The 11,286-nt window shown below is 35.8% G+C and overlaps 1 protein-coding gene across 4 annotated transcripts in view; it reads right to left on the minus strand.

Moving 5' to 3' along the window:
- LOC127430414 (glucocorticoid receptor-like) overlaps positions 1-10,081 on the minus strand; it is a 123,038-nt gene extending 112,957 nt beyond the window's left edge. The window contains exons 1-2 of one of the 4 annotated variants that reach the window (XM_051680157.1): positions 9,723-10,081; positions 4,475-5,517 (exon numbers count right to left, since the gene is read on the minus strand). In XM_051680157.1, the coding sequence (XP_051536117.1) occupies positions 4,475-5,508 (1,034 nt within the window). In that variant the 5' untranslated portion in view covers positions 5,509-5,517; positions 9,723-10,081. Of the gene's footprint in view, positions 1-4,474; positions 5,518-8,911; positions 9,180-9,206 lie in introns of those variants that run through there. The other 3 variants (XM_051680158.1, XM_051680155.1, XM_051680156.1) reach the window with 3 other exon arrangements.
- Positions 10,082-11,286: the final 1,205 nt, after the last annotated feature.

The following is an 11,286-nucleotide window of genomic DNA, read 5'->3' on the forward strand; positions in this document are numbered from 1 at the left end:
GATATACTTAAAATGATAATACATGGGGTTTACATGTTGTAAAAATAATTTTTTAGATGTAAAAAGTATGATTTTCCCATATAAAGGTTACATTTATACTATGTTTAACAAGAGAGTACATGCATTTTATGGTAAATTATTGTTAAAGTTACGGTAAAAAACAGTAATCGGGCATTCCCAGAATTCCCTGCGTGACCCATTACATTTCATTATATTTTATGGGAATAGTTATGTTTCTTCTTATTTTTAATATCAGTTATGTACTTTGGGGTGTTGTGTGTTATATTTGATGTAGTTTTAATTTCACATGTGTTACCCTGATGGTGTTTAGTGTTTGTGTGAGTGACACTGACTCAAATGTCTCTACATGTTTATTGGTCATTGCTCCTGGAAGAGCCACTGTTGGTGAACTTCATTTCATCATGTGCTTTCTGTAATTACTACAGTGATTAACAATACATTATAAAGTGAAAAGCAGATTTTTCAAAAGGTTTCAAAAGGTTAAAGTATTACATTTATATAATTTAATAAAATAAACGGTAATGCACCGTAAAATATACAGGCATCAAAATTACATCCCGTAATGCCTGAAGCGTGGTTAGCATATTTTTTACAGTGAACTTCTGGCAACCACAGCTGCCAGTTTTTATCGTAAATTTTACAGGATTAATTTTTTTTACAGTATGTATTATTTCATTTATTTATTTATTTTGGCATTTATGTAATTCATGACAGTTCAATGCATCCAACATCATCTTTTTTTTTTAAATGTCCAAAAGGAATAGGCTGAAGCCAAACCTTATTATGCCTACCCTTTTTACTTCTCTAGTTTTATGTTCTCTCTTCTATATTTTCATTTACAGTCCTATTCACAACTCATAAGAAAAAAAAAAAAAGAAAATATAAAGAAAAAAAATAAGAGCAAAATGTTATACAACATTTTTAAATTTAACTTCATCCTAACAAATAAATTATTTGAATCAAACTTAACAAAATTTAGCATTTGCATTAACTGCTTGATTTCTACATAACACATATACATTTATAAAAACATATATACATATATAAATAATACAATGTTCCTATCAACCCATTATTTCATTATTTTCAAACACCTCAATTTTAAACATTCTTTTAATTGTTTTATTGTTTCACACAATTTTAATAATTTTTTTTAGCTTAAATACCATTGTATTTGTAGTAAAACCATAATAACCACAAAATTATGATTTTTATTACCACATTTTTCATTTTTCTGAATTATTACTGTAATTTAATCATGAATATCAAGGTTAAAATATGGTTGCTGTAGTAAAACCATGGTAAATTGCGAGGGAACACAAACTATTGAGAGAGAATGCAAAATTCTTTGCAAAGGTAAGCAAAACTATTTCAGAAAAAGAAAATTCCCACTCTGTCCTCTTATGGGTTCCATACTATTTTATCATATCATTAAATATCAATATTTTTAATTTCTTGATATTCTTTTTTTCTCCCCAATTTGGAATGCCCAATTCCCAATGTGCTCTAAGTCCTCATGGTGGCGTAGTGACTCGCCTCAATCCGGGTGGCGAAGGACGAATCTCAGTTGCCTCTGTGTCTGAGACCATCAACCCGTGAATCTTATCACTTGGCCCGTTGAGCACGTTACCACGGAGACATAGCGCACATGGAGGCCTCTCGCCATCCACCACGGCATCCACGCACAACTCGCCACGCGCCCCACCGAGAGCGGACCACATTATTGCGACCACGAGGAGGCTACCCCATGTGACTTTAAACTCCCTAGCAACCAGGCCAATTTGGTTGCTTAGGAGACCTGGCTGGATTCACTCAACATGCCCTCGGATTCGAACTCGTGATTCCAGGGGTGGTAGTCCGTGTCAATACTCACTGATCTACCCAGGCCCCCATTTCTTGATATTCTTGACACAAAAGTTCATGATATTTATAAAAAAGTATCTTACCTTGAAATTTAATTAAGTTTTGTACACTCATGTTTTCAAGTTGCAAGGAAAGTATTTTAACACCTTTTACTTAATGGTTATGCCACAGTACGTTTAAACCCTAAAACCTTGTATGTATCAAAGAAGATACACAACATTTGACAGCTCCTGTTTTACTCTCTGTTCAAGCTGAAACGCAAAAGAACTTATGGTATGTAAGTGTCACATGTTTATAGCAAAATCTAGCGGTTATTTGTGAAAAAGTGGTTTCAATGTTTATATCAATCTATTTAAATTGGCAGCGGACTTCCGCAAAACAATTACATTTATACTGGAATAAATGACAGCTTATTGTTACTGATATTTTAAAATGAGTATTTGCTGAATATAAGCAACTTATGCTTTGTTACAATTTTTGATTTTATTTTATTGAAAAGGCATGTTGAAATGACATGTATCAAATATGATACAACAGGCTTTTGAGGTATATCTCTCAATCACCATTACACTCAATTCATTCCAACTATAAAAATATAAAAATAAAAAATAAAAAAATCACAGAGCTTTGAAAATTCTGACATATACTTTTTATGAGATATATTTAAAGTGTGAACTAATATTTCTGTGTATTTTCATAAATGCAGCCTGCTCTGTCTTTATAAAGATCTCATTATTATATTTTACAAGCAATTATGATGTCATCTTACCATAAGTTCCTGAGATAAGCTCCAGTGAAAAAATGTTTTACAATTTCCTTTTTTAAATGTCAATATAGTGTTTGGTGCATAAAATACATATGATAAAAATAGTTTATTGAAAAAATGTTTTTTTTCATATTGTATTTGAGGTGCTGAATTGAACTGTGATACATTTCAATCCATATTTATAGACCAAGAAGAGGGCAATGTCATGGCCAAACTATGTTTGAGATAATCAAATATTTGGTATCTCTGAAAAGCCCAGGGAGTCCTCTGATGATACCCCAAGATTTACCACTGTAGCATGTATGGGCTAAGAAAAATTTAAATAACAAATGTCCTATACAAAAATGAATTGATGGGCCTCAGGAGGATTATGACCTTTAAAGCTTAATGTATCAAATATGATACATAAAAAAAAAAATGTGCACAAATTTTTCTTTAAGATTTCTTTTTATATTTTGTCTAATGGTACTAAAAAGTTTAATGTAAAAAAAATATACATATAATTTTCTGACAATTCTTTCATATGTCAGGCTTTAAGGGTTAAAGTCATAAAAAAAAAAAAAAAATTTTTTTTTTTTTTAGAAAATGCAGTAAATGTTTTTCAAACATTTGTAAAACCAACATGGACTCAAAGATTACATTTCTACAAACTTTACACATGTGTTTTAAACTAGATTGTTATAAGATTTTTAAAAGATTTTATAACCACGGACAACCTTATTTGACAATTACCAATTTATTTAACAGATATAATAACCAATACAACCAAAACTGAAGTAATCTTTAAAGTAAAAGGCTGATGTTGCAATTTTAAGAAATGATATCAGGATCGTTCAAATGAGGATCATGAAAAATCTGTAAAATCAAAACGTTTACCCAGCCCTACTAATTACCAGGCCAACGTGGAATCTGCCGTTGCAAAACTCTGCATATTTCTGCTGAATTGGAATGGTGTTTTTTACTTTGTGCGTATGTTTATTAAATATATAACTCTGCTATTTCTCAAACAAACATATAGTGCCACCTTAAACTTACGCCATTGGTTCAAATGCTTTTGATTGGTTGGAAAGCACAATCAAACAGAGAAATGTTTTGAAAGTGCCATAATGCCTCAGTTTTTAAAGTTTTCAGTGAACTCACCCTAAAAATGGCTTACTTATTTGTCTATGCATATTAAGCTAGGATAGGAAAAGGTATTTTAAAATTGGAAAAACATTACACACATGAGTTATAAAGTTTTAACAGTGTTAAAATTCATTCCGCAGAATTTCCCCCAAAATCAGCATAGAAAAAAACAACAAAAGTTACAGATTTCGCATATTCTGGCAAATAACTCTGGTTTCCCATCAGAGTCCAAAATTAACCAAAAACAGACAAAAAAATCCCACAGTTATTCAAAATGACCTGTAGTGAATTCCATTTTTTGTTTTATCTGTTCTATAACTCTATTCTATTTCATAATATTCTACTAAACTTAGTCTTCTAAACTAATCTAGTAGATACGATACTGACCATTTCAATTAACTGAATCAACTGAAGTATCTGACAACTGCATCCATGCACTGTGAGAATATAAAATATGTCCTAATAAAGATAAATAAAAAACCTCTGAAAATCAATTATAGTGAGCAAATGTCACCCCCTAAATAATTATAATGTCAATTTCTGTCAATAATTCCCATCATGGGTATTTCTGCATATCTGTATATCTGGGTATTTTTGGACCAAAAATAGCCCCATAATTCACCATTAATCCAGATCACCCTTCATAATCAAAGCAATCACAAGTCTGCTCATTCATCAGCCACCAAAACTCAGTCCTACCTGCTGTACGGGTAGCTGGATGGAAGTGCTGTCTCATTAGCTCTCTGCATCCCGGACAGATCCCCGTATCCATTTCCTCGAACCCAGTCGTCATTTAAGGCAGGTAGGGGAGGAAATAGACCGAACACAGGTTTCTGGTCTGGTAAATTCACAGCTGAGGCGCCGTTGGCTCCATAGTGGAATCCCTGTGTGCCCATATCTCCCACCGCGACGGGGCCGCAATGAGACCCACCCACCCCTGACCTCTGACAGTAGCTCCGCCTCTCATTCTCCTGTTTGATGACACCCGGTGTACAAAGCTGGATAAAGTCTGTGTCTTTCTCCGTTTTTATGACGGGCATGTTGACACTGGGATCCACCATCTGCTGCCATTTTCTCCTGCCATTCACATTTGTACAGGTCCCACTGTTGCCAGTGACAACAGGGCTGGTCTCTTTCAGCAAGTTGCTCTCTTCCAGCAGGGCATCATCCACTTGCAGGGACGAGAGAAAGGCAGTCTCGTCGGCAACATAGAACTCATTTAGGTCTGATAGGGAGCCAGGTAAGTCCAGATCCTTAAGGATTTCCAAGGTGTTGTCGGCAATAAGTCTCTCGTTACCATCCATATCGTTATCCCGGTTGCCAAAGGATGAAAAGTCTTTTTCCATGGGAGAAAACTCTTCCATTTTCAGTGTGGAAGTGTCAGAGGCATGGAGGCCAGAACTGCGATTTAAGTCTGCAATGCTCTCGTCCAAGAGAGAAAAGTTCTCCCCAATGCTAAGACCAAGGGGCTCTTTTACGTTTTGCTGGTGCTGCATTCTGAATGGTTTAAATATCTTAACATCTGGTTCCTGAATGTTATGTCCTAATGGGGATGGCTCTGCCATCGAGTGATGTCTGTGAACGTCACCACCGCCCAGTCCATTTGAAAAATCGCTTTGCGTATTTAAAGTGGACACATTGACACCAACATCAGGCATGAGGCCTCTCTCAATACAATCCCCGAATGTTAAACTGTCCGTCTCATTATTGCCACGTTTCAGTCCACGATCCATTTCTTGATCCTATCGTACAGATGAAGAAATGAAAAGGCAGAGTTTTGTTAATATTATCAACCAATAAAAAAACTCTCAGAGACCCAGCATTGCAGAATTGTAAAGTTTGTTTCCAGCAATTAAACAATACCTCATTTTATGAAAAAAAAATTAAAAACCGACACATAACAGCAGATGACACTCGGAACTGTATCATAATAAGGTTTTGCATGTTGAAAAAATATAAACGTTTTTCAATATGGAAAAAAGCGCATATTGAATGTCATAGCTTGCAAAAGTCACACAATAGTGACGATTACTGTGAGTAAAAGGTGCTTAAAAATCAAGACTTTCCAGGGGCCTGGGTAGCTCAGCGAGTAAAGACGCTGACTACCACCCCTGGAGTCGCGAGTTTGAATCCAGGGTGTGCTGAGTGACTCCAGCCAGATTTCCTAAGCAACCAAATTGGCACTGTTGCTAGGAAGGGTAGAGTCACATGGGGTAACCTCCTCGTAGTCGCTATAATGTGGTTCTCGCTCTCGGTGGGGTGCGTGGTGAGTTGTGCGTGGATGCCGCGGAGAATAGCGTGAAGCCTCCACATGCACTACGTCTCCGCGGTAATGCGCTCAACGGGCCACGTGATAAGATGCGAGGATTGACGGTCTCAGACGTGGAGGCAACTGAGATTCATCTTCCGCCACCCGGATTGAGGCGAGTCACTACTACACCACGAGGACTTAAGAGCGGATTGGGAATTGGGCATTTTAAATTGGGGTAAAAAATCAAGACTTTCCAAAAGACTTCAACTGTTTTTTTAAGTTCACCCCAAAACAAGATATACTTAAAAACCTAGATTTTTTTTTTAATCAGTGGCTTCCTAAAAGCACGTTCAAAGAAAAGAAAAAATCTAATAAAAAATATCATAAATATCAATGCTTGGGACTCTGAGGTTTAACATACATAATATGTTGTAAATCATTTTAATGTAGCCTACTTCAGTTAGACACTTTAGCTGTCCAAAGTCAATTTTCCATCAAAAACAGATGTTCATTACTTTATAAAATTCATACATTCATATTGCTAAAATGTCATCATTCATATAAAAATTGCAAACAAAGGCTAAAGGCCACTTGGATAAATCAAACTACTCTGTAAATCTCAAGTAATGTTTCATAACCTCACACTAACCACACACACTCACACACTTTGAATTACTGCTGTTTATGTTGTTTGGCTGTGTAATTCATGTCTTTTTTTCTTTTTACACTGAATTAATAGACTATTTCAAACCTTTCCTGCACACTTCTCTTCTCCTGTGTATTCTTGAATTGTTCTTGTATATTTTCATGGTGCCTAACAAACTTACTAAAAGGGCATTATGCTTAAAGGAATATGCTTAAAGCTTCAATACAAGTTAAGCTCAATCAGCAGCATTTGTGCCATAATGTTGATTATCACAAAAAATTAATTTCAACTCGTCCCTCCTTTAAAAAAAAAAAAAAAAAAAAAAAGCAAAAATTGAAGTTACAGTGAGGCACTTACAATGGAAGTGAATGGAGCCAATTTTTGGAGGGTATAAAGGCAGAAATGTGAAGCTTATAATTTCATAAAAAAACTTAAATTAATTCTTCTGTTAAAACTTGTGTATTATTTGAGCTGTAAAGTTATTTAAATCGTCGTTTTAGGGTCTCTTTATGGCATTACATCGTTATGTCAGCAAAGCTATAAAATTGGATGTAACTTTACCCAGAAGAGGTTAATAAGCGTCTGTATCTCTCTAAAATCATGTTAACACACATATTGTTTATGTCTTGTGGCTATACTTTTGAAAAAGTGAGTATTTAAATGTTTACAATTTGGCCTCATTCACTTCTATTGTAAGTGCCTCACTGTAACCTGGATTTTTGCTTCTTAAAAAAAAGGAGAGACAAGTCAAAATTATTTTTTGTGGTAATCAACATTATGCCACTAATGCTGTTGAATGAGCTTAACTTGTATTAAACCTGGAATATTCCTTTAACAAATAAAATGGAGCAGAAATGTCAACAAAAGTTCATGTCTTTTATAAAGCAATTCTGTTTAAATAAGGTAGATGTGAACAAATACTACAGTATGATTAGGAAATGAAAATGTGTAATTATGTATCAAGGTATTCAAGAAATATTATGGCATCAGACTTTGGATGATGCATGTCTGGACTTAGCCCGCCTGGAGTTTCGCTCAGCTATTAACAGAAGGAGATATTATGATATTAAACTACGTTTCTATCGAAATGCTAGAACAAAAGTCTTCCATCTCTCAGGGTCACATAATGAAAGGGAAAAGAAAGCTTTCAGTTGTTATCGCACAAAACTCTTTAAGTTGACCTTTGCACAAGGGTAATGTTTTTTCCTGGCATGTGTCGTATGAATGTATAGGCTGCATTACAGCACTAATAAATGTTGTTCTTGTAGTGTTTTATTAAACTACTGCAGCACCGCATTCAAACTCATCCTACAAAAAGGAGCTTGATGAGGCGATTTACTCAGATATTGAAAGGTAGAGGCGTGAAGCAACATTAAAGTAATAGTTCACCCAACAATTAAACTTCTCTCATCATTTAGGCCTACTCACCCTTATGCCATCCAAGATGTGTAAGACTTTCTTTCTTCTGCAGAACACAAATGACAATTTTTAGAATATCTCAGCTCTGTAGGTCCATACAATGCAAGTGAATGGTGACCAAAACTTTGAAGCTCCGAAAAGCACATAAAAGGCAGCATAAAAGTAATCCATACGACTCCAGGGGTTTAATCCATGTCTTATGAAGCGATCAAGTCAGTTTTGGGTGAGAACAGACAAAATGTCATTCCTTTTTCCCTGTTCAACTTGCCATTGCAGTCTCGTACCATTGGCGCTACGAAGAGTGATCGAGCTTGAAATCATGATCGCCAATGAGACTTCTTACATCAAGATTTATAGTGAAATAGGACTTATATGTTGGTCTGTTCTCACACAAAATCTATAAGATCACTTCAGAAGACGTATAAAACCACTGGAGTTGTACGAGTTATTTTTATGCTGCTTTTTATGTGCTTTTTGGAGCTTCAAAGTTTTTGGTCACCATTCACTTGCATTGTATGGACCTACAGAGCTAAGGTATTCTTCTAAAAATCTTAATTTGTTTTCTTCAGAAGAAATAAAGTCATACGCCACTGGGATGGCATGAACGTGAGTAAACGATGAGAGAATTTTCATTTTTGGGTGAACTATCCCTTTAAAACTCATAATAATCTTACAAATACATTAGTCGATGCACAGCAGTGCTTCCACCTGTCGGTTGAGTTCAGCTACTGCACCCAAAATGAACTTGGCTACGTTGAACCGCTTAATGCACATTAAAGCTTTATAAACATAGATAAATGTAAAGCAGAAGCACACATACCTCCTCAATTACTTAACAGGAATAAGAAACGAATCCAACGATGTGATTCAAAAAAAAAAATATAAAAAAAATCAAGTGTCCCAAATGTCGTACATTTTAAGGCAGTGAGATCAGCTTTAAAGCTACGTAATTCAAAGCCACGAGAGCAGCTAGATTGGGGTATTTAACAACGGCAACATAAACATGTTGTTTCGGCAACATAAACAACGAGAATAAATAAGTGCAGATAGTGCATATTCTATACATTCAGCGCGCTCGAAAAGCCTATGACCCCAAGTACATGAGATACGCTTACCTTTAGTAGATTTATGTGGAAAAGTGCATTTCTATAATCCAAAGCTGTGTATGGTTCAGATCATGTTCACGACAGTTGCTCGGTTAACTTCCCGCATGTTCAATAAATGTGACAAGATCTTAACAAGACGCGTTGCCGCTTCAACACGGTGTTTCACAGCAGCGCGAGACGCAAAAACAACTCACGAAAAGAAAAAATCAATAAAAAATAAATGCGCCTTAACGATGACGCGTGCAAGAGAAACTTTACGTCGCACTCTGAATAATCGTCGTTATTCTTGTTTTTTAGGGCACTGCTGACGGTATGTCGAGCGGGGGAATCGCCAGCATTACATAAGCTGCTTGTCAAACTCCAGACAGCCCATGATCTGCCCGTCAAAAAGCTTATGCTGCAAGCTCCAACACGGTAAACGCCCCTCCAACAAACCACAGAATATAACACAGCATATCAAATAACAAACATATATTCTCGCGACAATTAAATGTCAAAAGTGTCGCGCGCATGTACTGTACATACCGCCGGTTGAGTTGAATGCTGGCAAAAAGAAACGGTCACCCGTTCGTATACGCGTCTCAAACCGGCAAACCCATACAAAGACTGTCAGTAGAGCAGGATATTATGCGTCGTTTTACTTCAGAGATTGATTCGGACCGGCTTGTCCGCGGACTCGCGAGCGCTTTAGCACATTAGCAGTTGAGCGAGCTGCAACTCCTCACGAGCACAACTTTAGTGCATCATAACGCAACTTTTGTATCCGCCTCGCAGCGACTGAAAGAAACCCCGTAACATACGAATGAACGAATATATCCGTCCGCAGGTTGCTATATGGAGGGAACGCGCGACGGAGAGCAGACGACAGGGAAAAATATTCGGGATTTCTATGGCGCAGTTCAATACGCTAAAAAAAAGGGGCAAAGGGCACATTCAAACGAAACAGAGATGCATCACAAATAAAATGCGTTAATGCCATGGACGAATACGGCTATTCCCGTGTTTACCTTCGGAAAATACAAGTGACAACTTCCCCGTGTTGCACCATGTCCGCTAATTAATCCCCATCTGCACAATAAAAATAAATTAAACATATGAGCGCCAGACTTTAGATTCTGCTGAGCAAGAGATACAGACATGCGCACAGGGGGTCACTTTGATGTCAGTAATCTTATTTACTCACGTACATGTTTAAAATATTAGCTGTGCATGCTAAATAAGATGCATGTGGACAATTTTTGTGATTCCGATTTGTTATTATTTATTTTTTTTATCGGAAATATGGTAACATGCAAAACACAAATAGCCTACATGGTTTTCACTGATATGAAAAATCACCTCATTGATCTCTGCCTGCATCGCATTTGTCTACTGATGGACTACACTCTTATAATGGAATGCATAGACTATCATTTAATTGCCAACAAAAGCCTTCATCAGTCAACTAACAAAGGACAATGCATCTATGTGAACTTCTGCAGTTAATCCTTCAAAGACTTCAAAGACATTAGTCATTAATCTAACAGTTCATACAAAATCTTTGTTTAAACACTGACCCTTAACACTTACTTAGTTTACAAATTTTAAACCATGATTTACACTGCACATAAATAACTAATATTGGCATTATATTCAACTGACCCCCACAGTGAGCCTGGTTTTTCCAAGGTTATTTTTCTCTATTAACCAACATTTTATGGAGTTTTGTGTTCCTTGCCACAGTCGCCTTCGGCTTGCTCACTAGGGTTCTCAATACAATGATTATTTAATTATTTAATTTCTATACACAATATACAAACATATTTAATCAAACTACACAATGATGTCTCTAAGACTTTATAGATATTACAGTTTCATTTTCTGTTAATGCATGATTTTCTGTAAAGCAGCTTTGAAAAGATGTGTGTTGTGAAAGGCGCTATACAAATAAAAATGTCTTGACTTGACATACTTGTACATAGATGCAACATATATTTGAAAATACTACAAAAAATAGCCGATTTCATATAGGTAACATATATTATTTTCAAAATATATAGATTTTGAATATGCACATACAGTATATGCTTAAAAATAAACTATAATTATA

Source organism: Myxocyprinus asiaticus, chromosome 40 (assembly GCF_019703515.2).
Source record: "Myxocyprinus asiaticus isolate MX2 ecotype Aquarium Trade chromosome 40, UBuf_Myxa_2, whole genome shotgun sequence".
Lineage (NCBI taxonomy): Eukaryota > Metazoa > Chordata > Actinopteri > Cypriniformes > Catostomidae > Myxocyprinus > Myxocyprinus asiaticus.